The sequence below is a fragment of the Pleurodeles waltl genome, chromosome 5 (assembly GCF_031143425.1).
Source record: "Pleurodeles waltl isolate 20211129_DDA chromosome 5, aPleWal1.hap1.20221129, whole genome shotgun sequence".
Lineage (NCBI taxonomy): Eukaryota > Metazoa > Chordata > Amphibia > Caudata > Salamandridae > Pleurodeles > Pleurodeles waltl.
In genome coordinates this window covers 575,730,131-575,756,897 of record NC_090444.1, presented here as the reverse complement: position 1 = coordinate 575,756,897, position 26,767 = coordinate 575,730,131, and the positions used below count along the sequence as shown (strand labels likewise).

Genomic DNA, 26,767 nt, shown 5'->3' with positions numbered 1-26,767 from the left:
GATACACTAAATATTTATTTATTTACGATGCTTCATCAAAAGACTGTTAATGATGGCAGTTACCTTTTCTTGGAGACTTAGATTTGATCACTATTTTTCATCACACATTCATTACTTTACATTAAGGTTATTGCCCACTGTGGGATCTTAAATAATATTAAAAATATTAAAAATCCTTTGTGTGTGAATTATTTTGGGACCCTTTTTCAATGGACAGACTGAGAGACAAAATCTCAACATGTTCCTATTTTTGTAAATCATTTAACAAGGCAAACCTATACTTTAAAAGCATCAGAAAAATGAATTAATTTGATAATAAAACACAGCACTACTTTGTTGCTAGATTCATTGTTATAGTTGCTTTGTTCTTAGAGGATTATGTTGTCTTCCCCAGATGTGGAGGAACTAAGTCGAGGATTATGTAGTAAGCAGCCACCAGAAGAACACATTACAGTTGTTTGATAACGTTTTTCACAGGGATAATTATTGACCTGGCTTCTTCCCTTCTACAGCCTGTGTCGCCCATTATGTTTTTTTTGTAACCTCCCTGGACTATGTGGCAGGGTGAAAATGAGTACAACTGACTTCAGGGACATCACGCGGTGTCTTTAGAGGCATGTTTTTACTTACTGTGTTGTAATCAGTCATGCTCAGCAGTATTGCACCAATTTGACTTTATGCAATTGTTTTCAGCTCTAGTTTGATTATGGGATTTTTCCACAAGTAAATACCCTCTGAAGTCCAGCCATGTTATGTAAATCTGTAAAATTAATGTTTGCTTCTAAGACTTATTCATGAGAAAAAATATAAGCAATGGCACACCATTCATTCTTTCATACCAACTTTTTACTCAAATCATCCCGTGCATGAACATTTCATTCTATTACGTAAATGTAGTCATACACATCCATGGAAAATGATGTTGGGCTATATATAAAATTAAATATCCCAATTTATACATAATGCTTGATCTCAAGAATCTATAATAAAATGTATTTATATAATATTGAACTCTCTCATGAAGCATTCAGATTGATGTAGCCACAGTGCTGCAGTCACTGATGTTGTGTGGTAATCTATTCCCATCCATACATCTTTTAGAGTTAGGTTCCTCTCCATTCAGGAAGTCAAACTAGATGTGAAGTGTTTATGTACTACAAATATTAATTTGTGTGAAAAATGTGCTTGTTTTTACAGATCAGTAGTAGTGTCACTCCGTCTTCTTCCCAAGTTATTTGGCACATTTCAGCAATTTGGAAGCAGTTATGACACCCACTGGATAACAATGTAAGTGGAAAATATTGATAATGTTGGTGATTAGTGCATCAAGGCCTTCAAAATATTTGTCTCCAATAGATGTTTCTGTTTCCGCAGGTGGGCTGAAAAGGAACTAAACATGATGAAACTCTTCTTTGATAACCTGATATACTACATTCAGGCTATTAGGGAAGATAGGCACAAGCATGCATTGTAAGTATTCTCTCTTTCCTCTGTATAAAGGTATTTAATTTAATAGTTATTCTACTTGTATTCCTTGTCTGAATTTGCTTAGTCTTGTAGACAGTTACAACCCATCGAGGACTCCATCAGTGTAGAAGACTTCTTCAGCAGCAGGCTCCAAAGACTTTGAGTAACCAGTACTTTAGTGGCACCAGGAGGATCTTGATGTGACGCAGAATAGACTGCCATGCACCACCAAATAAGGAAAATCTAAACAAAATGGCCTTGGCCCACAACTAGAGAAACGTTTTCTCAGAAGAGGGCACTAACCTTTGAGGATGAGTTTGCTTTGGAGACCCTCCTAACTCCCAGTCAATCAACTGACTGAATTATCAGCCCTCCTCTAATTCCTTACTTCTCGTAGTCATCCTCCTGCTCCACAATCTGTACCACAATGATCCCCCCCCCCTCCAGCCGCACCCCCTGCATCACCACCTCCACATTTGCCATACTGTTTCTGACACTGTTTCTATGGGGGAAGGCCATCCTTTTCATTCCACTGACTCTTATGATGCCCCATATAATGTTGTGCCCACCAATAACTCATAAAAAGACTTATGTTGATCCCATAGGAGGTCCAGACCTAAATCACTATCCGGTAAGGGCATCACGCATAGAGAAGACCACTTCTTATAATGTGGTGGACAAAACGGTGGCCACTTGCCACAAGGTGGATATACATGTTCTCCAGGAGGAAGATGATTTTTAGTGGAGACATGGCCTGGGTCAGATAGAATGATTCATTTTCTCCCCATGCTAAAGACTGTTAAAATCTGTCACAGACACCTTCAAGGAACCCATCAAGATGAGGGTGGTAACTCCACTGGTGGAGAAAAAATATAAGCCCTCCTCAAATGACACACCCTAAATCAGGGGTCACACCTCTATAGGCTCTCTGGTGGTCTATACCGTATGGAAACAGGCCTCTGCTCAGGCCACAGGCGAAGCTCCCCTGCCCGACAAGCAGAGCAAGAGACTTGATGCTGCCAGAAACAAGGTAACTGTAGGAGCCACCACTTGCTGGAAGATAGCCAGCTTGGTCAGCCTCCTCTCCCTTTATGACAGGACTCAATGGTGGTTATGAAGGAACTAGTTAAGACTTTCCTGAGTTTAGAAAAAGGGTTGAGGAATTGGTAGCAAAAGAAAAGACCATCTTCAGTGCTACTTTCCACTGTGACGTGGACTCTGCTTACACTATCTTGAAGGGTTAACACCAGCATCGTTACCAGATTCCATGCATGGCTCCATAGCTCAGACTTTAAGCCCGAAATCTAAAAACATCGGCCCGACCTGTCTGTCAGCGGCGAACATCTCTTCATCTGCAGGTGGACCAGCTGTTAAGAAAAATCAAGAAGGATAGTGATACCTCCAAAACTACGGGCATCCTACTTTATTCCTCAGAGGCTCCTATCAAAGTCACAAGTCTAGGGCCAGTTCCAAAGCCACCTTCTCAATCCTTCCCCCTCTTAACACGGGCAGCAACAATCATGCCACCATCAGTCACCATGAGGGTGCACCGGGAATGCCTGAAAATACAACAGCAACAGGGACAGCAGTAAAGGATGTTGCAACAAAGGTGCCTCCACCTCAAAGCTCTCTTTCCGCTTGCCTCCGAACACACAACACCTGTTGGGGGCAAACTACAGGGTTTGCTTCTTCACTGGCAGGAAATCATAGTAGACAAGTGTGTATTAGTGGTGGTTTGACATGGATCCTGTCTAGAACATTTCACACCTCCTCCCATCATCCCACCCTGAACCCAGACCCTCACCGTCACGTTTAGCAGAGAGCATCTTAATCCTTCTAGAGGAAGAGGTAGAAGCAGTCCTTCAAAAAGGGGCAATTGAACCAGTGCTCACCACTGTTGGTGTACAACACCTGCAAGGTTCAGGGTTGTAGTCACTCAATGTCCTCATCCCCAGTAAGGGAAGGTCCCTCAGGCCAATTCTGGACCTCAGACCCCTCAACTGTTGCATCCTCTTCCAACACATCCATATAGTAATGTTGCAGGATGTCACCTCTGTCCTTTAACAAGGAAACCACATGGTGGCGTTAGACCTCACTGATGCCAACTTTTACATCCTATTCATCCCACACTCCAACATTACCTACTCTTCGTTGTAAGTGGCCATTCCTATCAGTTCAAGGTGCTTCTATTTGGTATCACCACAGCCCAACTGGACTTCACCAAGTGCCTGGCAGTGGTAGCTACCCCTTAAGGTGGGGGGCATCCAAATTTTTCACTACCTTGACAGTTGACTGATCAAGAGCTCAGGGAAGCACCAGTGTGTGGTGCATATGTGGACTACTACCTCACTCCTATACAGCCTCAGGTTCACTATAAGTGCTACCAAGCTACATGCTTTTCAAATTCAGCCCTTCTTAGGGGCAATACTAAACTTAGTCACAGGCAGAGACCACATAGCACACAAAAGGTCCTGGCATTTCAGCAGCTCTCAACTCTTTTTCAGCCAAATCCTCATCTCATTCAGACCATTTAAACGTTTCCTAGGAATGTTAACATCATGTATTGCCATAGTACCCCACGCCTGGCTACATATTTGCTCGCTGCATCAGTGTCTTTCAGCCCAGTGGTCACATGCAGAGAGTCAGTTAGGGGATCTAGTGTTGGTAAGGGCCAGTGGTAGAAAACAGCAACCTGTTGCAGAGAAGGCCTGTTTTAGACCCAATTCAAGCTGGATGGGGGAGGCAGGGAGTATCTTAAACATGCAGCTGTGCAGGGCGTGTGTGCCCCTCATCAACAAGGTCACCACATCAACTATGTGAAGCTCGTTGTCATACAGCTTTCCCTCAAAAATGTATTTCCGCTAATTTAGGGCAAGGTAGTCCTCATGAAGACGTACAACATGATTGCCATTTACCACCTATAGAAACAGGGCAGCACTTACTCTCTACCTCTCTCTTTGTTGGCCCAAACTTCTGGCATTGGACTTTCCACCACCATATTCACTCAGTGGCTGAGTAGTAGGGGGTTGGACACTAACCTCGCGGACCTTCTCAGCCGGACACTTTAAGAAGTCCATGAGTGAGAATACCTACACCAGTACATTCTTTGCTGAGGCGGTCCCCAAATAGACCTATTAGTCATCCCCAAAACTGCAAGATTCCCACGCTTCTCCCCTATGTAACATGCCCACAGTCAATGGACAATACACTATGTTTGAGCTAACCAGGGATCTTGGCTTAAACTTTTTATTTTCTCCCACTCCATCCATTCCTGTTATAGAAGCAGACATCTCAGACTCGTAGTCATAGGCCCCACCTGGGCCTTGTACCCATGGCACTCAGCGCTCCTCAAACTGCCAATCAGCCCCCGCAAGAATTTCCCCAACAGTTTGGACCTTCTCAGTGGGAACCAGGGTCAGATCAGACACTCTGAACCCAAACAGCTCCATCTAGTGACTTGGCACCTGAAGTCGAAGGGTTTGGCTGCCTGCATCTTCCACAGCAGTGTATGGACATCCTGTGTGAGTCCTGCAAACCTACCACATGGCCTTCTGTGTAGCGAAGTGGAAGTTATTTGTTCACTACTGCATCCACGAAACACCTGGACCCCCTAAATCCTACAGTCCAAGATATCATCCTCTACTTGCTCCATCTCCAAATATTAGGGTAAGCCTCCACCTCTATACGGCTCCATTTAGCAGCCATAGTAGTTTACATGCAAAACTGGATATGTTCCTACTTCTGTATACCCACTGTTAAACTCTTCATTGAAGGCCTCAAAAGGGTAATTTGCCACAAAGTTTCCCTTGCTCCGGTGTGGAATCTTAATATCCTCCTTACCAGACTCAGGGGTCCTCCCTCTAGCTCGCCCTCCCCCCTTTGAGCCTTTATACTTTTGCCCTTTCCAGTACCTCTCCTGGAAAGTGGCCTTCCTTGTGACCTTAACATCTCTTAGAAATATTAGTGAGTTGCAAGCCCTCATACTACAGGAACCCTTTCAGTCAGTTTCATAAACTTAGGGTGGTATTCAGAGCTAACCCTAATTTCCCTCCTAAGGAGGTCTTCCCTTTTCATCTCAACCTGACCATAGAGCTTCTGGTCTTTTTTACACAATCAGACTCTGTAGCGGAGAGAGCTCTCCACAATTTAGATGTCAGATGTGCTCTCATGTCCTACATAGGTCCAAGTTAATTTAGCTAGGCAGAATAACTGATGGTAGCTGTAGGAGGCTGGCTATGTTTATACTATGCCAAAGTAAGATATAGCGTGCCCAGAGTCCAGTGGACCCCCATCGTCTTTACAGAGGCTAATGTAGATAATAATAATGCTCTCTTTCGTGGTAGTGTGATTGACCAGTTAGGCTTATCAGAGGGTAGTTCTAAGCATTTGTTGTACACGCACAGTCAAGAAATGAGGCACACTCTCATAACGAACTCCAGGCCAATGTTTTATGTATCAGAAAATATACTTTGTTACTTTATTTCTAGAACCAAAGAGATCTTTGTTGCAGGCAAGTACAGTTTCAAGAGACTACAAATTTCAAGTATCAAATGCACTTTGCTTAGCATTCACAGGTAAAACAGTGTTTTGATGGCATGTGTGCCTGTAGATACACATGCTTTGCATCTGGGTAGTGTTGCACGTTGGTTTGCTCGAAGAATCTTTTCAAGTCACGAGATCGAGTGACTCCACCTCTCGGTGATATTGCGCATGGAGATTAAGCCCTTTGTTAGATTGTTTTCTCTCCGCCGTCTGGTTCGGTCTTTTTGCTCTCGCTCTGGTATTCCTTGGGTTGGTCTATCCCAAACTCTTCCCTTCTGTCTTTCTTCAGTGACTGTATAGTATTTTGATTGCATTTTCCAAACTCACCGTACTTGAACCGAATTCCTGCGTCAGGTGTTGGTTCACCACCCCTTGTGGCTTGGACGCCCTTCTTGGGCCTACTCCTTTACGTGCTGTCGGAATATGCAGGAATGGACTCCATTTAGGTTCTGTTCTTGATGCCATTCCAAATTTCCTCACACCGATCAACACCTGGTGTGTAACTTGTGCTTATCTCTGGTTCATAAAGTCGAGAACTGAGACGCATGTAGGTTTTTGGACTTCTGTCAAGATATGATAAGACCCCATTGGGACGAGATGAAAATGCTGCTTCAGTACCTTCCAGAGGAACATTGGAAAAGGGGACAGGAGATAGTCTCAGAAGGGCATGCCATCTCAAACAACTCCATTAGGTGTGCCATTGATGCAGCGGATACCACTGCACATGGTGTAAACACCAGTGTTATCATAAGAAGGCATTCTTGGCTGAGATGCACAGGCTTCAAGCCAGAAATACAACAAGCAGTTCTCAACATGCCTTTTAATAAAGAACACGTGTTTAGTTCAGAAGCTTACACCATAATAGACAAGCTAACAAATCCATCCACTGAGCCTTCCACCTCCCAGACCAAACCGGGAACACACTTTTAAAACAGAGGCTCCTTCAGAGGCTCTTACAGGGGCGCAAATAATAAAGGCAGAGGTGAGGCGTACACCTCTAAAGATTCTGCCTGAAACACACACCAGTGACTGCTTACAGATTCCTCCAGCACACACGTCTCCATCAGGGGGAAGACTAGCACATTTCTATCCCCAGTTGTCCAATATCACAACAGATCAATGGGTTCTATCAATTATCCAACATGGTTACTGTCTAGAACTCATCTCCACTCCACGAAATATTCCCCCATGTGCTCTCAAACTTTCACACAACCATCTCACTCTTTTTAAAGAAGAGGTACAATCCCTTCTTCTCAAAGGGGCTATAGAACCAGTTCCTCTGTCTCAGCCAGGGTTAGGGTTATTCCCTATACCTCCTTATGCCAAAGAAAGATGGGTCACTAAAACCAATTCTAGATCTCAGACCTCTCAACCTATACATACTCTCAAAGCATTTTAATATGGTCACTCTGCAAGATGTTATTCCCCTATAAAACAAACACGTCTTCTTCAGCCACACCTCCGCTCTACACTGGACCGACCACAGCTGTGTCCACTTCACATTCCGACGCGAGACCCGCCACCTCCGCACTCAACCCATCCCTCTTCGACAGTGGAACAAGATCCCCGAAGAGCAACTCTTCTCAGCACTCGCCGCCAACCAACCCACCCTCACCACCGACCCCAACGACGCAGCCCTCAGCCTCACAAACTGGATCTCCAACTGTGCAGACAACCTTGCTCCCCTCAAACGCACGCATCGACAGACCAACACCAAAAAAACCTCTCTGGTTCTCTGACACCCTCAAAGAATTAAAGAAAACTTGTCGCGCCCTCGAGAAGGACTGGCGCAAGGACCACACCGCTGACAACATGACCGCCCTCAAGAACGCTACCCGCGAACACCACCGCCTGATCCGCGCTGCTAAAAAGACCTTTTTCACCGACAGACTGGACAAAAACAGCCACAACAGCAAAGAACTCTTCAGCATCGTCAAGGAGTTCTCCAACCCCAACGCCAACGCCGTCACGCCCTCACAGTATTTGTGTGAATCCCTCACCACTTTCTTCCATCGCAAGATCAGCGACCTCCACAACAGCTTCGGACACCAGACCCAACATAACACCACCGAACCCGCACCCCCGGCCATTACCCTCAACAACTGGACCCACATCAACACTGAAGAAACCAAATCCATCATGAACTCTATCCACTCCGGCGCCCCTTCGGACCCCTGCCCTCACTTCATCTTTAACAAAGCCGACGACATCATCGCCCCGCACCTCCAGACCGTCATCAACTCTTCTTTTTCTTCTGCTACCTTCCCCGAATGCTGGAAACACGCCGAAGTCAACGCCCTACTAAAGAAACCTACGGCTGACCCGAGGGACCTGAAAAACTTCCGCCCCATCTCTCTTCTGCCTTTCCCAGCCAAGGTAATAGAGAAGACCGTCAACAAACAGCTGACCACCTTCCTGGAAAACAAGAACCTGCTCGACCCTTCACAAACCGGATTCCGAACCAACCACAGCACGGAAACCACCCTCATCTCAGTCACTGATGACATCAGAACCCTGATGGACAACGGTGAAACAGTCGCCCTCATTCTCCTCGACCTCTCGGCTGCCTTCGACACCGTCTGTCACCGCACCCTAATCACCCGCCTCCGCTCCACCGGGATCCAAGGCCAGGCCCTGGACTGGATCGCCTCCTTCCTCTCAAACCGTTCCCAAAGAGTTTACCTCCCTCCGTTTCGCTCAGAACCCACCGAGATCATCTGTGGCGTACCTCAAGGCTCATCGCTCAGCCCGACACTCTTCAATGTCTACATGAGCCCCCTCGCCAACATCGTTCGCAAGCACGACATCATCATCATCGCCTCCTACGCCGACGACACCCAACTTATACTCTCCCTCACCAAGGACCCCGCCAGCGCCAAGACCAACCTACAAGAGGGTATGAAGGACGTCGCAGATTGGATGAGGCTCAGCCGCCTAAAGCTGAACTCTGAAAAAACGGAAGTCCTCATCCTCGGCAACACCCCGTCCGCCTGGGATGACTCCTGGTGGCCCACGGCCCTCGCACCGCACCGACCCCCACAGACCACGCCTGCAACCTCGGCTTCATCTTGGACCCTCTTCTCACCATGACCAAGCAAGTCAACGCCGTGTCCTCCGCCTGCTTCCTCACCCTCCGCATGCTCCGCAAGATCTTCTGCTGGATCCCCGCCGACACTAGAAAAACCGTGACCTACACCCTCGTCACGAGCCACCTGGACTACGGCAACACCCTCTATGCCGGGACCACAGCCAAACTCCAAAATCGCCTGCAACGCATTCAAAACGCATCGGCACGCCTCATCCTCGACGTACCCCGCAACAGCCACATCTCCGCACACCTGAGACACCTGCATTGGCTCCCAGTCAGCAAAAGGATCACCTTTCGACTTCTCACCCACGCACACAAAGCCCTCCACAACAAGGGACCGGAATACCTCAACCGATGCCTCAGCTTCTACGTCCCCACCCGCCTCCTCCGTTCCTCTGGCCTCGCGCTCGCTGCCGTCCCTCGCATCCGCCGCTCCACGGCGGGTGGGAGATCTTTCTCCTTCCTGGCGGCCAAGACCTGGAACTCCCTCCCCACCAGCCTCAGGACCACCCAGGACCACTCCGCTTTCCGGAGACTCCTAAAAACCTGGCTATTCGAGCAGCAGTAACCCCCCCTTTCCCCTAGCGCCTTGAGACCCGCACGGGTGAGTAGCGCGCTTTATAAATGTTAATGATTTTTGATTTTATTACAGTATGGCAATTTCATGACACCCCTAGATATCAAAGATGATTATTTTCACATTCCCATTCATTCAGCTCATCTCAAATACCTCAGATTTGTCATTGCAGGAAAACACTATCAATTCAGTCTTACCATTCGGGGTAACTGGCTCATCAAAGCCAATACCATCCAACAATGTCAGAATCTTACTTGGTACACAGTAGACCTTCTGCACACTTTGGGATTTACCATCAACTTTCTCAAATCCCATCTCCAACCCTCCCAGATGCAGCCTTATCTGGGAGAAATTATCACTCAGGGTTGGCATATCCAAACCCAGTCTGGATTCAAGCTTTCCAAACTCTTCTGTCTCAGTTACAGGAGAACCACACTTAAAATGTGAGACTAGTGATGCAGGAAGCCAACATTGCCATTGTACCTCATGCCAGACTACACATGCGCCCATTACAGCAGTGTCTGTCATCAGTTGTCTTAGTCACAGGGTCATCTCCAGGATCTAGTGTTGTTGGACTGCCAGACTCACTGCTCTCTGCAATGGTGGAATCCCACCAACCTTTCCAAGGGGCGGCACTTTCAAGACTCTGTGCCTCAGATCACTCGCACTACGGATTCATCACAGATAGGTTGGGGAGCTCACCTCAACAACCTTACAATACAAGGCAGGTGGTATCCCATTCAACAAACTGATCACATCAACTACTTGGAGTTACTAGCAGTCTTTCTAGCGCTCAAAGCATTTCTGCTACAACTCTCTCACAAGGTGGTTCTAGTTTGTACAGACAGCATGATAACCATGTGTTATCTGCAGAAACTGGGGGGGGCATACTCGTCTCAATCGTTCCTTCTTGCCCAGACAATTTGGAAATGGGTAAGTGACCATCAAATTCACAGAATATGGCAGAATATCTCCTAGGAATAGACAACCAGTTTGCAGACATCCTAAGCAGGATTCAGCAACAAAACCAAAATGGGAACCTCACCCACAAGTATTTCACCAATAGTTTCACCTGTGGGGAACACTAGAAATAGACTTCTTTGCCACCGCAGAAAATTCAAAATGCCAAAACTTTGCATCCAAATACTCAGATACTCAATTCAAGGTCAATGCTCTATGGATGATTTGGTCAGGGATATTTGCTTACACTCTTCCGCCTCTCCCATTCATTCCATTTCTCATTTGCAAATTGAGACAAACATCATTCACCATGATCCTTGTAGCTCCCACATGGGCACGCGAGCATTGGTACACAACACTGTTCGATGACTCTTTGGTTTCCCATCAGAACCTCCCCAGCAGCCCAGACCTTCTGACTCAAAAACAAGGTCAAATCTGACACCCAGACCCCAAAACACCCAATCTCGCAATATGACTGCTGAACTCATAGAGTTTGGTTCTTTACCACACTCCTCTGAATGTTTGGGCATTCTTCGAGAATCACGTAAACCTACAACTAGACAGTGTTGTGCTGCAAAATGGAAACATTTTGTTTGCCATTGTCAACCCATACAGAGCATCAGTATTTATTAAACTGCATTTAGCAGCTATAGCTGCTTACCTCCAAAACAGACAACATATTTCTGTATTCAGAATTTCAGTAATCAAAGCCTTTAAGAAGTCATTAAAGGAGTCTTTGCACCCAGGGTTCCTTAATGTTGTCATTACTAGACTCATGGGTCCACCTTTTGAACCCATGCACTCCTGCTCTTCACAATTTCTTTCATGGAAAGTTGCCTTTTTAGTGGCTATCACTCACCTAAGACGTGTAAGTGAATTACAAGCTTTCACTCTTGAAGAACCTTTTTTCCAAGTATATAGAGATAGAGAGTAGTCCTTGGAACAAACCCTAAATTTCCCCCAAAAGTAGTTTCACCATTTCACGTTAACCAATCAGTTGAGTTACTTGTTTTTTTCCTACTGCCAGACTCAGTCGCTGAGAGAGCTCTGCACATACTAGATATTAAAAGAGGTCTTATGTATTACATTGATAGGACTAAAAGACTTAGAAAAACTAAACAGCTTTTTGTAGCATTTTCAACACCTCACAAAGGCAATCCAATTCCAAAAGCTGGAATAGCTAGATGGATAGTTGAGTGTATTCAAGCTTGTTATCTTAAAGCTGTAAGACAATTACCTACAGCTCCTAGAGCACATTCAACTAGAAAAGAGGTGCTTCTATGGCTTTCTTTTTTAGTAAACATTCCAATAGCAGATATTTGTAAAGCTACTAATTGGTCTACACCACACACATTTACTAAACACTATTGTGTAGATGTTTTAGCTCACCAACAAGCAAATGTTGGCCAGGCAGTGCTCAGGATCTCTTTTCAGGCTACTCCAACACCTACAGTCTAGCCACTGCTTACTTGGAGGGGACTGCTTTACAGTATATCCAAAGCATGTCTATCTACAGCCACACATGCCATCGAATGGAAAGTGTTACTTACCCAGTAGATGTTTGTTTGTGGCATGTAGTGCTGTAGATTCACATGTGCCCTCACTGTGGTCGTTGTAGTAGAATTATTTTACAAATATTGTACATATGTATATACACTGCATGGACATCCTTTTTAGGTTGAGCATAGCAGCGCGCAAGTGCTACTTTGCCGATGTGTTGGTATTTATCTGGGCTTATATCCATGCCCACATCACACCCACCACTACCACTCGTTCCTGGGCTTGCCTTTCAAAAATCCTTTGATGACATTGGTAAATGATTTACCTTTGTCCCTCCTTGGGGAGGTTTTGTTACCGCCTTGGCCATCACCCCAGTTACATGGCTAATTGCACTTTTGCTGATAAATTTTACTGTGAACGAACTTCTTTCCTTTTGTATGTCTCTTCATGCTGATGCTCATGGCAGCCGTGGCGCTGTTAATTGGCGCGCTTATGTGAAACTTTTACTTTTAATTTTCAATTTATGTGGGAAGAAAAGTCTGGTTAGAAGTTTACAATGCTAATAGTTCTAATTTGAGCAAATGTGAGACCCGTTGCATTGCAATTGCTTGTTTCTATAACGTGTGTGTGTGTGTGTGTGTGTGTGTTTATATAGACACACACATACTCCTTACCTCACCCGCCTGCGGGGAAAACAGTCTAACAAAGGACTTGATGCCCATGCGCAGTATACCAGAGAGGAGGAGTCACTCGATCTTGTGACTCTAAAAGATTCTTCTGACAAAACAACTTGCAGCACTCTGAGCTCAACACTCGATGGTGGACTTATGCAAAGCATGTGAATCTACAGCACTACATGCCACAAACAGATGTCTACTGGGTAATTAACATTTTTCTTACAGGTAAGTAATACTTTTCAGTTTCAAAAGTGGACACCGAGTGCAATTTCTCATAGAAAACAATGCAGTCCTGGTGGAGGAAAAGTAACAACGCAGTTTGCAGGTAAGTATTCGACTTACAATCCCAGTCTGTGGGGGTTAAGGTGTCCACAGGGCAAAGTTTAGGAAGACACCAAGAGTGCACCACCAACAACCGGGGGCCGGTGGTGCACAGGTCAAAATTGGTGTCGGACGTCCAATGGAATATTATGGAGACAGGTGCGCAGAAAGAAACAACTTTCAGGTTAGTACCTCTGATTTCAGGGCACAGACCTGGGGGATTTATATCAGCACCAGGACACAGACCTTGAGGTATTTAGATCAGCACCAAGCACACACCCTCGGCGCCACAGCGGCAGCCGGGTGCAGGGTGCATACAGTGTCGGGCATCCAGTGCTTTTTAAAGAGGGAACCCCAAGAGTCACAAAGATGCTGCAGGCGTTGTACAGGGAGTTGACTGAATAAAACCAACTGCTGGACAGGTAAGTATAGAGCCCACTGGACTTTGCTGGACCATTGGTTGTGTTCCCAAGGCCAGGGGGCTGCTGGTGTAGGGGTACCTTTAGACATTGGGAAATCTTCACCAGAGCCTTTCGGGTGTCCTCTGGGTTGAGGCTGCAGGTGTCGTCGTGTTGGTCAGGAGGGGTCAACCCAGGGTGTACTTGAGGTCAGAATCGCTAAGGGACCTTCTCTTGACTTGTGGGCCACCTGGAAACGGGCCGTGGGTGTTGGGTGCAGAGTGGGGAGGACTCGCTGTTTCAGGGTGGTTCTGGAGTCCTTCCTGAAGGTTTCTTTGTGGATAGGGCTACTGTCCACAGGAGATCTTGGTTCTTGGGCAGGCAGGCAGTCCTCTGGGAATGGTAGATTCTGCTGGTCCTGCAGGATGAGTCATCTTCTCTTGAAACTGCAGACAGGTCGATAGGGCTGGGGCCAAGTCAGTTGATGTCTGGAGTCTTCTCTACTGGTGCGGCCCTTCAGTCCTTCTTCTTGTCAGGTCTCCAGGAATCTGAAGAGCAAGGTTCAGGGGTGCCCCTAAATACTAGTTTTAGGGATATTAAAGTGCAGTAGCTGTTGGATGCTGTCCCTGAGGGTGGCTACACCCTTCCTGTGCCCACTCCCTTTGGGCAGGAGGAAACATTCCTAACCCTCTTGGCTAATATCCTCCAAATCAAGAAGGAAGATACTGCCAGGAGGAGTTGACCTCAGCTTTGAGCACCTTGGGGATGGTTCTAGCCGGGTGTAGTCTGAAGGTGGGAGACAACAGCCTTGGGTGAGCCCACCTTCAACGGCCAGTCATAGAGAAAGGGGAAGACTGGCATCCCTGATCTACGCACCTTGGTGAACAGCCGAGGGGCGCTGGTAAGGCCAGAGGGGAGCACGATGAACTGAAAGTGCTAGTGAACTACCATGAACTGCTGGTAACATTGGCAGGATAGGGATGCAAACATAGGCATCCTACAAGTCCAACGCTGCCATCCAGTCTCCAGGGTCCATGACAGACAGGACCTGAGCGAACTTGAGCATTTTGAACTTCTCCTTGATGAAGAAATTGAGAGGGCGCAGGTCAAGGATAGGATGAAGGCCTCTGTCCTTTTTGGGCACCAGAAAGTAGCGTGAATAGCAACCACAGCCTACTTCGGACGTCGGCACCTTCTCTATAGCACCCTTAGCCAAGAGAGTTACCACTTTCCAGCAAAGAAGGGAAAGATGGCCCTCCGTCTTTCTTTTGTTTGAAGGTGGCATAGGGGGCTAGGCGAAGTCTTGAAATGAGAGGGAGTAGCCACTTCGGACAATCTGCAGAACCTACCTGTCCTTTGTCATAGACTGCGAGAGGGGCAGGTGATGGCGAATCCTGCGGCCAATTGGGTGCCCATGAGGGCAAATAGATGGCTTGGAGCCTGCCAGGGAAGTGGTGGGCTGGCCCATATCCGGCTGATCAAACCCATGGGGTCTGTAGGCACCGCATCTGTGGCCACAAAGTCTGGGAAGCGTGCATGCTGCAGTGGCTGTGCAGGCAAGGACACAGTTGGAAGCCCCTCCCATGGCCACCAAAGGAGCAAAAGGTCAATTCGGGGGACAAAGGACCAGTGAAAGCCCCAAGGACGTGGCCATAGCTTTGCTGTCCCTAAAGCGCTCCAGCGGTGCATCCGCCTTTTTCTCCAAAAAGACAGGAGCTAACAAAGGGTATGACCATTAGCGACACCTTGGCATCCCTAAAAAAAAAAAAGGCAGTTTTTCTCAACCAGATGTAAGGCCACTGTCAATGTAACCGCTCTGTTGCTGGTAACCAGTCCATAACGGATGGTAAACTTTGCTGCGTCTCTCCCGCCTGCAGCAGCCTGGGAGAGCATCCCACAGTGAATGGGAGTAGTGGCCCAAAAGGTTTCAGGTTGCAGCGAACCCTCCCATTCTTCCCAACGTACCAGGCCATAGGAATAAGGCTCAGGCTCTGGCTTGGAAGGCATGGCTCTGAATGGCACCAGATGTCAGGGTAAGGGCGGCAGTTCCAGGAGCATCTGCATCGGGACCACCACCAGGGACGGTTGAGGTGGCACGACAAGCTTCAGTCTGGATCCAGGAAAGGATTCTTTGGGCCCTACTGGAGTCTGGCCAGAGCTGCCAGTGCAGAATCAGAAGGGGTCCCTGCCAACCCCTCGGGCCCAAAGGCGCTTGTGCCAGAAGGGGTCCGTGCCATCGAAAAATTTGGTGCATGGCTTCATTAAACTCTGTTAGGCGTGGGTTAGTCCGGCTTCTGGAAAATTGGAGAAGTGCAGAGACAGCCCAGGGGCAGGCGCTACCAGGAGCCAGACCTCGAATGCGGATGCTCCCTCGTCCCGTCGGTTGACTGATGTTGAGAAATGCAAGACCTCTTCAACAACTTCTTCTAATGGCGGGACTTACCAGAGTGACCTGGTGATTTGGAGTGTGATGAACATCTCAGACTCCTCAATCGCTCCTGGGACCTTCCGCTTGACTGGGACCATGATTATCTGGGCGTTTCATGCTGATCTGCAAGGAGCTTAAGGAATTGCTCCCTGAAAGCCTTTGAGTTCATGGTGCAGCAATCAGAGCAAGACTTAGGTTCATGGTCGCGCTAAAGGAACCAAAGGCATACGAGATCCTGTTCAGTCTGACATTGGTCGATAACAGGCACCTCAGGATTTGAAGCTGGGCTTTTTGGATGACATTCCCGCCATACCAGGAGACAAAAACCTTGAAAAACAAAACATGAAATAGTTAGTCAAAAACTGACTAGGGGTAGCTCTTCTCTAAATCTGCATTGGCTGACGTGGAAAGAAAATAAATGACGTCAGCATGCTCGGGTGGCATTTTACAGGCACCTCAAACATCACCACTGGCTTTGACCCTATGTAGTGCCGAATGACACCACCTACTGGCGCTCAGGGGTACTGCTCACGAAAAATTTCCATCTCCAGTCTCATGCCTTGGGATAATTCTAAGGTAAGGAATCTGTGGCTAGAAGGTTGCATGTCCTGGGCTTTTAGGTCTGGTAGGAAGTAAAAAGTGCATTCATTTTAGGGAAGGACCTAGTAGGCCCTCTGCACTTTAGTGGCCTGGATATAAAAAGCATGTGACTGAGATTAGAAATGAGCTACCATCAGTCTACCCTCATCCTAGTATGAAGAACCAGTGTCTCACTCGATAATTGGGTGGGAACTATGGTTGCATAGACAAAGCCTAGCTTCTGCTGTAGAACAAGAGAAGAGACAAAGCACTGCCAGCAGACTAATTGAGCCCTCTGAGAAAGTCATAAGCCAAGTCAGTAAAAAGTCAAATGATAGAGAGGTACAGTCTATCCCAAATCATAAGACTTCCATTCATAAATTTAGTACCCCTTTCCTTCAAACTGCTGAAATGTTCAAGTGGAAACAAGATTGCTGCAACATTCTTGCTCAGCACGAGTTACATTTTTGTGAGCAAAATGTGCCAATCTTTAAACAGCTATTGGCTTTGATACCTCAAAATGTTTATTACCATTAACCCTGATAATAAAGATACAAGGAAGTGGTGGGAAGGTTATTCTGGAGGAAAGCAGGACATTGTCAAACTTCTCTCTAATTAAGATTCTGCTTATCTAACCAGATACATTTAAAATGGAGTAATGAAATACATTCTCTGACACAATGATTTAACTAAGCTTGAATTTTAATTCTAATTGGACTTATTAAAACAGCAAAAATCATTTTTCTTTGAAAAAAAGTGTTCTGGAGATCACAGATATTCTATCTTTATGCTCTGTGTATTTACCAGATGTTTCAATACTCTGATTCTACCTTTCTTTTTAAAGTACTTACCTAGCTGTGGAGGTATGCATACTCCTGGTGATGATTACCATTTTGCAAACTTTAACAATATCCAAAAAGGAAAATGTTACTGACCCTATAAGAATAAGTAGCATGTGGTACTGTAGACTCACATGATCCGCATACTCTTGCCATCTAGTGTTGGGATCAGACATTTGCAAGTTATTTTTCTTCACATAAGTGTTTCACGTCACAAGGTATAGTGTGCCTCCTCCCTTAGTTGGCAATGTGCAAAGGCACCAACTTCACGCTAGATTGTTTTTCGCACAGCTGGAGAGTAGTATTGTGCAGTGAGTAAATCTGTGATGAGAGCCTCATGCTTCCAGGCTGGAGGGTAGGTGAATCTACAGTACTACAGGTTACAAACATATGCTTACAGGATAAGTAACATTTTCTGTTTGAAGCATGTGTTGCTGTGGATATGCTTTGCATAGACAGTAAAGCAGTACCCGCCTACGAGTGGTAGCTAGTGTGTGAATGATGCAGATGTCTGAAATAAGGTCCTTAAGATAATCTGGACAACCATTGGCTGTTGTATAGCTAGGCTCTCCACATAATGCTTAGTGAATGTGTGTGAGGTAGACCAAGTGGCTGTTTCACATAAGTCAGCTAGGGAAATATGTCTCGGGAAAGCCATTGTTGTGGCCTTTTTGCCGGTAGAGTGCCCTGGATATGACATGGATGTGTCTTTTAGCTTTGTAGTAGCAGATGAGGGGCACTTGACTATCCATCTGGCAATGCCTGCTTTAGCTATGGGTCTGGCCCTTGTGAGGTTTATCAAAGGCTACTGTAGGAAAGTGCCCCTTTTGGCATGGTTACCCCACCCCTTTTTTTTGCTGGATATCTGATGCCAACTTGACTCTGTGTGTGCTGGGATGCTGCTAACCAAGCCCCAGCACCTGTGTTCTTTCCCTAAACTGCACCATTGCTTCCACAATTGGCACACCCCTGGCACACAGCTAAGTCCCTAAGTGGAACCAAGGGCCCTGTGGCCAGGGAGGGTCCCTAAGGGCTGCAGCATGTATTATACCACCCTAAGGAACCCATCACCAAACATGCACACTACCGTTACAGCTTGTGTCTGCTGGTGGGGAGAAAAAGGTAGAGTCGACATGACATCCCTTTCTGGGTGAAATACCCACAAACCACTGCCTGTTGCATAGGTAAGTCACCCCTCTAGCAGACCTTACAGCCCTAAGGCAGGGTGCCCTATACCACAGGTTAGGGCATAGCTGCATGAGCAATATGCCCCTACAGTGTCTAATTGCATTCTTAGACATTGTTAGTGCAGTGTGGCAATATTGAATACATGGGCTTGGAGGTTGTCATTACCTATTCCATAGCTCCATGATGGCTTCACTGAAGACTGGGAAGATTGGTAGCAAACTTTCCAGCTCAGTAACCCCACACTGATGCCATTGTTGGATTTATTGAAATCTTAGAGATGATGGGATCTTAAAGATGATCTGTGTATTTCACCCCACCCCTTATTGTAAGGCTGTCCAGTCTGTGCCAGCCTGTCACTAGCAAATACGTTTCTGACCCAATTGGGTGTGAGCCTTTGTGCTCTCTGGGGTTGGGAACAAAGCCTGCTCTGGGTGGAGGTGCTTCACACCACCCTCCTGCAGGAACTGCAACACTTGGCAGTTTGCTTCAAAGGCTCCTGCCCTATGTTACACTGCCCCTGGGCACTCCAGCTAGTGGAAGATGCCCGCCCCTGTGCTGGGGTTCACTATCAGCATGCTGAAGTCACACCTGTCTCCGTCTCAGATGCCCCTTTCATCTGAGCTGTTCCGAACACAGTGCAGTTTTGGGCAGATCCTCCCGAGCAGCGAGTCCAGGATATTTAGGTTCTGATACTGAAGTTTGCCTCTGCCCTGGATTTCAGTGAGACTCAGTCTGAGGCTGCTGGGGCCTATGGCCTTCTGCATCCTGCTGGTGACAAATGACCGCTGCCATATGCGGGCTCTGCAGTGGTGCTTGAAGTTCCAGTGGGTGCAGCATCCGAGGAACCTCTCTGAAAAGGTCCAGATCTCGGATGGTACTGCAGACAACCTGCAGTAGTGGCTAAGGAACTGCAAATGGGTCAGTAACAGACCCCCTTCCCTAGCCAGATCTGACAGTGGTGATAGATGCATCACTCCTGGGATGGGGTGGCCATCTGGGAGAGGTGGTGATCGGAGAACTCTGTTCTCTAGTGTAATCCGGACTCTACCTCAACCTGTTGGGGCTCCGTGTGATCCAAATGGCATTGAAAGCCTCATTGCTCTCCATCAAGGGAAGGCTAGTGTAGGTGTTCAAAGACAACACACCGCCATGTGTTTTTGCAACAAACAGGGTGTGTTTGGGTTGTGGACCCTTTGTCAAGAGGCTCTGTCTCTCTGGGCAGGGCTGGTACACCCCTGGCATATCCCTGGTGATTCAACATCTGGCAGGCTTTCTGAATGCCAGAGCAGGCAAATTCAGCAAAGATGCCCAGTGGATCATGCATGGCAGCTCCATCTACAGGTGGTGCGTGGTCTCTTTGAGCAGTGGGGAGAGCCTTGGTTAAATCTACTCGCTACCGCCAAGAACGTACAGTCACCAGTTCTGTGTGCTGGAGTTTCCAAGGCGGCTCTTGCTTGGAGACCCTTTTCATCTTGAGTGGCGCTCAGGCCTTCTTGTACGCCTTTCTGCCTATACCACTCCTGCCCAGAGTTCTCAAGAAGATCAGGTATGACTGGGTCCAAGTCTGATGAATAGGCACCACCCCAATGCACTGTCAGCAGTTCTTTCCACACCATCATTGCAAATCAGGAGAGAGCTACCTCAGTCCACTTTTTGGACTGTTGACCTTTGGTTAAAATTGTGTCACCCTAAAGCTCCCAGTGTGCAAAACTCCGCAGATACCGGAGGAGGCCCTTGCTATCGTCTTCCAAGCTGTCAACGATGGGAGAGATGTGGCAAAGTTCACGATACGATGTGGGCTGGACACGACCGACTCTCTGGGCACATAGGTTGCTACGACGGTGGCCTTGAGACGCCACGCCTGATTGCGTACTTCTGTTTTTTTGAGGGATGTCCAACAGTCTCTCCTGGACATACCCTTTGATGGCTCCTGTCTCTTTGGAGACAAGGCGGACTCTGCCTTGGAGAGATTCAAGGACTCCCAGGCTACAGCTCAGTCCCTTGGCCTTTTTGCTGCCCCTCACCCCCAACAGTCCTCCTTATGCCCCTTTCGTGGCTCCCACCCAGCCACCGTGACGCCCATGCTGTTCAGCCCCTGCGTGGCCGGGGACATGGAATCTCACATAGACGTGGGGTGGGGAACCAGGGGTCTGCCCAGTCCACCCCTGCCCTCGCTGCAGTCTCCAAATCCTCCTAGTCCATCCCCTCATTCAGATCCAGTTGGCAGCAGGATTTGCCATCACCTGCCCCACTGGGAATCCATCACTACGGACAGGTGGGTTTTGCAGATAGTTCAAAAGGGCTATTCCCTTCCTTTCAAATCTGCCCGACCAGCCATGCCTCCATCAATCAGCCGGAGGATCATCTGGCACATCTCTGCCAGGAAGTCGCAGCTCTCTTGGCCAAGGGAGTCATAGAGAAGGTCCCTGTGCCAGAAGTATGTCGTGGTTGTTATTCCTGCTACTTTCTGGTGCCGAAAAAGGACATGGGCTTACGTCCTATCCTAGACCTTCGGGACCTCAACTACTTCCTCAAGAAGAAGAAATTCAAAATGCTCACCCTGGCTCCGATCCTCTCTGCCTTAGACCCAGGAAACTGGATAGTACTGTTGGACTAGTAGGACGCTTATTTCCACATTCCCATCCTGCCTGCCCACTGACATTACCCTTGATTCGTGGTTCGTCACGAGCACTATCAGTTTACCGTGCTCTCCATCAGCCTTACCAGCGCCCCTCGGGTGTTCACGAAAGTGATGGCAGTGGTTGCAGCTCATCTGCGCAGGTTAGGGGTCTCTGTCTTTTCCTACCTCGACAACTGGCAGTTGACGGCGGTCTCTCCCCAGAAAGTCGTCTCGCACCTTACGACTACGGCGAGCCTCCTGCACATGCTGGGGTTCACTATCAATGTCCGAAGTCACACCTGGCTCCCTCTCAGTCGCTCCCTTTCATCTGAGCTGTTCTGGACACAGTGCAGCTTCAGGCTTATCTTCCTGAAAAGCGAGTCCAAGATATTCAGGCTATGATTCCGATCTATAAATCAAAAATATACACACAGTTCCTTCGCAAAAAAAATGTAACCCTAAATCACAGGTCTCTGGGAGTCAAAATATTTGAAGCAAAAGCCCTCACTCACCGTTCGGTGACCTGCTTCATCATAGGGCTGTGCTCCTCGTCAGGCCGGCGCTGCAATGCCTGACAGGCCCCACTGGGGGGCTCTTTGTCGGAGATCTTTTGCAAATGATGACAAGCCGGTCAAGACGAGTGCATATCAATCTTCTGGAGCTCCGGGCGATCAGGCTTACGCTGAAAGCATTTCTTCCCTCTCTCAGAGGGAAAGTAGTGCAGGTGTTCACGGACAATACTACCGCTATGTTGTACTGCAACAAACAGGGCAGAGTAGTGTCCTGGACCCTTTCTTAGGAGGCACTACGCCTCTGGACATAGCTGGAACATCAGGGCATTACCCTGGTGGTTTTAACATCTGGAGGGTTCTCTCAACGCCAGACCGGACCAATTCAGCCGTCGATGCACAGCCGATCACGAATGGCATCTCCATCTGGAGGTGGCGCAAGGTGTCTTTCAGCAGTGTGGAAAGCCTTGGTTAGAGCTGTTCGCCTCCGCAGACAATGCGCAATGTCAGCTGTTTTGCGTGTTGGAGTTGCTAAGGTGGCACTCGCTCAGAGACGCTTTTCGCCTCGAGTGGAACTCCGGTGTTCTTTACGTCTTTCCACCTATACCACTTCTGCCTAGAGTTCTCAAGAAGATCAGGAGCGACCGGGCCCAAGTCATCTTGGTGGCTCCGGATTGGGCACGGAGAGTTTGGTATCCAGAGCTATTGCGCATGGCCATTGATCCTCCACTCACATTGCCTCTTCGGGAGGATCTTCTGTCACAGCAACAGGGAACGGTTCTCCACCCAAACCTGTCCAGTCTCTGCCTCCATGCGTGGAGATTGAGTGGCGGCAGTTGATTACTTTAAATCTGCCACCCGAAGTCTGCAATGTTATCTTGGCAGCCAGACGTCCCTCCAGGAAAATGGTATACGCCTGTTGTTGGCATACATTTGTGGCATAGTGTACCAACAAATCTGTTGATCCCCTCTCTGCTCCTCTATTTGAGGTTCTTTTGTTCATTCTTTCTTTGGCCCAGCAGGGCTCTGCTTTGGGCACCCTTAAAAGGTATTTATCTGCCATTTAGGCCTTTCTTAGGCTACCTGATCAGCCCTTACTTTTAAATCTCATATTGTCAATAGATTCCTTAACGGTCTCACCCATTTATTTCCTCCCACTCCATTTATTATGCCTCAGTGGGACCTCAGTCTTGTCCTTACTTAATTAATGTGTATTCCATTTGAGCCGATGCACAATTGCCCTTTACGGCTCCTCACTTTCGAGACTGTCTTTCTTGTTGCCATCGCTTCTGCTTGCAGTGTGAGTGAGCTTCAGGCTCTTTCTTCTAAGCCTCCATTTTTGTCTGTGCACCCTGACAAAGTGGTGTTGCGTACTAAGGCTTCCTTCCTTCCTTCCCAAGGTTGTTATGCCTTTTCACGTAGGCCAGACCATCACCTTGCCTACTTTTTACGCACCCCCTCATCCTTCCCATGAGTTGGAGAGACGCCACCGTCTGGACCCAAAAAGAGCATTGGCGTTCTATCTTAATCGTACTAAAGATTTACAGAAGGACGATCAACTCTTTGTCAGGTATGTGGTTGCAGAGAAAGGGAATGCAGTGCAAAAATGTACCATCTCTCGATGGGTACTTCTTTGCATCGAGATGTGCTACTCTTTGGCCAAGAATTAACCCCCTTAGGGCCTGCATGCTCATTCCACCCGAGCGACTGCTGCTTCTACTGCATTAGCATGCAGAGTTCCTGTCCTGGATATCTGCCAGGCAGCTATGTGGGCCTCCCTGCACACATTTGCTAAACATTACTGCCTGAACAGTCAGGTCTGTTGGGACGGCTACTTTGGCCATTCGGTCCAGCAGAACTTTCTAGTATGATGTTGGTTTGCAGCCCACCTCAGAGGATGGCATTGCCTGAGTAGCTATTCTAAGGTAAGGAATCTGCAACTAGAAGTCTCTATCAGATGTACAAGTTACTTAGCTGCGGTAACGAAATATCTGGTAGAGACATATTCTAGTTGCACATTCCTTACCGAAGCACCCATCCTCTCCACTTGTGAACTGATTTCTAGGGACAGAGATTCCCCCTCTAGGTCCTTAGATCTGGTGCACCAATCTCAGTGTCCTTGGTGCCTCTGCGCTTTGGCGTGGTAAGTCATTCAGAGACTGACTTCTCTGCGCTGAGGCAGCATCTATGTACTACTCCTAATGTCATCACGGCGACTACGACGCCCGCAATGCCACTTATCGACGCGCAAAGGTATTGCTCGAAGAAAGTCTCTGGATCCAGTCTGACACCTGTGGGAAAATTCAAAGGTAGGGAATCTGCAACTAGAATATGTCTCTACCAGATGTTTTGTTCTCGAAGGTAAGTAACTTGTACATCCGCATTCCTGTTCAAATCACCTTTTGTGCTTGTTTCCTAAAAGGACTTCAGCATGTTGCCTCCAGAACCCTTAATTATGCCGCTGAGGGATCTCAATTTGGTTTTAACATTTTTGGTGTGCTTGCCATTCGAGCCTATTCATAGCTGTCCTCTACATTTTTTGACCATCGAAACAGCCTTCTTTAATGGCCATCACATTGGCCAGGAGCTTTAGTGAGCTTCAGGTGCTCTCTGTGCACCCTTCAAACACCAACTTCTTCTTCGACAAACTGATTCTCTGAACCCGTGCCTCTTTACTGCCAAAGGTGGTAATGCCTTACCGCATCTTGCAAAATATTACACTGCTGACTTTCTTAGCTCTTCCCTACCCTTTCAAAGAAGAGGAGAGACTCCATCCCATAGACCCAAAAAGGGCATTGTTGTTGTACATTGATTGCATCAAGGAACATCATGTGAATGATAAACTCTTTGTTGGGTTCTCTGGAGCAAGGAAAGCAGAGTACCGGTCCTGGACATCTGTCTGGCTCCTACATGAACTTCCTGAGGTACTGCTCAAGATTTCCCAAATCCAGTCTGACACCTGTGGAATATTCTAAAGTAAGGAACAAGCAGCTAGAGAAAGTCTCTATTGGAAAAGTGTTACAGGTACAAGACCTTTCCTGTTCTCTTGAAGACCATAACCTAGCACAGAATCTGGAAGAATTTCTGCTGCTCCAGTAACTTGGTTATCCAGCTGGACTTTTGCTGTACCAGAGGCCCAGGGATGCCAGTGGTAAATGCTATTATCATTCCTTCATACTTACAAGTACCTCATAAACTGCCCAAGGACCCCATAAATAGGTCCGGCACTGAAGGAGTGATTATATTGAGTAACATAATGTTCGATGGCATGTGTAGCTACAGATACACATGCTTTGCATAAGTTCTCCATCTAGTGTTGGACTCGGAGTGTTACAAATTGTTTTTCTTCGAAGAAGCTTTTCCAAGTCACGAGATAGAGTGTCTTCTCCTCTCGGTGATAGTGCGTATGGGCATCGAGTCCTTTGTTAGATTTTTTTCTTTCCGCCGTTGGGTTCGGATGCGTTTCCTCTCTATCCGGCGAATCTGTGTTTGGTAATTCAGAACTTAATCTAGTCTTTCTATAATATCGTCTGTATTGTTTTCGATCGTGTTTCCATCTCTACTCGATCCGATTTAGACCGCCAGGGTTGAATTTCTTACCCTTACAATGGCAACGCCCTTTAAGGGCCTTCTTCAATGTGAATCTGATGGAACGAACTCCGTTTAGATTCTGTCCTCGGTGTCATGCTATATTTCCATGCACTGATCAGCATTCTGTGTGCAATCTGTGTATATCTCCGGACCATCAAGAGGACAATTGTGATGCCTGTAGATCTTTTTGATAAAAAAGTCTCTTCAGGACTGTAGAGCTAGTTGTCTCGAAATGATGTCCAGATTCACAGAAGACACACCAGACATCTTTGGCGGAAAACATGCCCAAGAAGAAGTTCCACAAGGGGCAGTCTTATCCATCAAGATTCAGACTCCGAAGAACACAACGACAGCCACTACGTACCTGTGGTGCAGTAAATGCATACAACTGCCCCATCACACCACACAAAAATAACAAAAAATATTCCAGCACTAATCGTCGATCCTCCACTGCCTTCGGGCCATGGTCAGATTCGGAAAGAAAGTCCTGATGACCAACCTTTGGGTTCGGACCGAGATTTAAGACTAAGATGCACTCGACTTTGATCAAACAGACTCCTACACCAGTCTTCGAGTCGAGCCGAAAATCAGAGAGCACATCTTCGGAGCTGAAAGGATCAGCAGCATCTTCTGAGCTGAAAAAGATTACAACATCTTCGGAGCTGACACTTTCAGTTCGACCAAAACACAAACTGTCGGAGTCGTAAGACATGGGTAGCAAAGAAACTACTTCTACCCAAGAATCCCCAGATATTCAACCCATTTTAGAGGTGATGGATGTCAAAGAAAGAAAGATACTTATTCAAAAGGACACAGGAAGAATAATTGCCTCCCCTCCAATGTCCTTTAAAAGGAAATTGACTTTTAAAGACACTTCAAAAGATGCACCTCTATGAAAGAAGGTCTTCTAGCAAAAAACAACTGGGAGAGGCTTCAAAGCAGAAACAGCTTTCACCCCCACATTCTCCTATTCCTCCTTCCACACCACCTCCACTACCATCACCCACATATGAGGTACAATTACCACCACATACATCCTCAGTCTCAACACATGGGGATGATCTTAGTGATAACCAATAGGACACAGACCCATGGGATACATATGATTCGGATTCCATTTTACAAAATGACCCTCAGTTATATCCTGCCAGACCCTCACCACCAGAAGACACTACAGCATGTAACCAAGTACTGGCTAGAGCTGCAGCCTACCATAATGTGCAAATGCACACTGATCATGTAAGGCAGGATTTTCTGTTTGACACATTGGCATCAACGCATTAGCAGTACAAATGTCTTCTTGTGCTCCTAGGTGTGCTCAGACATGCTTCCAATATCTTTCAAGAGCCTGTTAAAGCTAGGATTATCACTCCTAGAGTAGGCTCAAAATATAAACCAGCACCCTCAGGTCTGCGTTTATAGGAGCTCAACTACCTCCTGATTCCATTCTAGTTGGTGCAACAACAAAAAGGGCTAACAGTCA

General features: G+C 47.1%; 1 protein-coding gene across 2 annotated transcripts in view; it reads left to right on the top strand.

The window, feature by feature from the left end:
• The window catches only part of USP34 (ubiquitin specific peptidase 34), a 1,940,069-nt gene that overhangs the window by 333,824 nt on the left and 1,579,478 nt on the right, over nucleotides 1-26,767 (top strand). For both annotated transcript variants that reach the window (XM_069234398.1, XM_069234397.1), the window contains 2 exons: nucleotides 1,198-1,287; nucleotides 1,375-1,470. In XM_069234398.1, coding sequence (XP_069090499.1) covers nucleotides 1,198-1,287; nucleotides 1,375-1,470 — 186 coding nt within the window. The remainder of the gene's footprint in view (nucleotides 1-1,197; nucleotides 1,288-1,374; nucleotides 1,471-26,767) is intronic.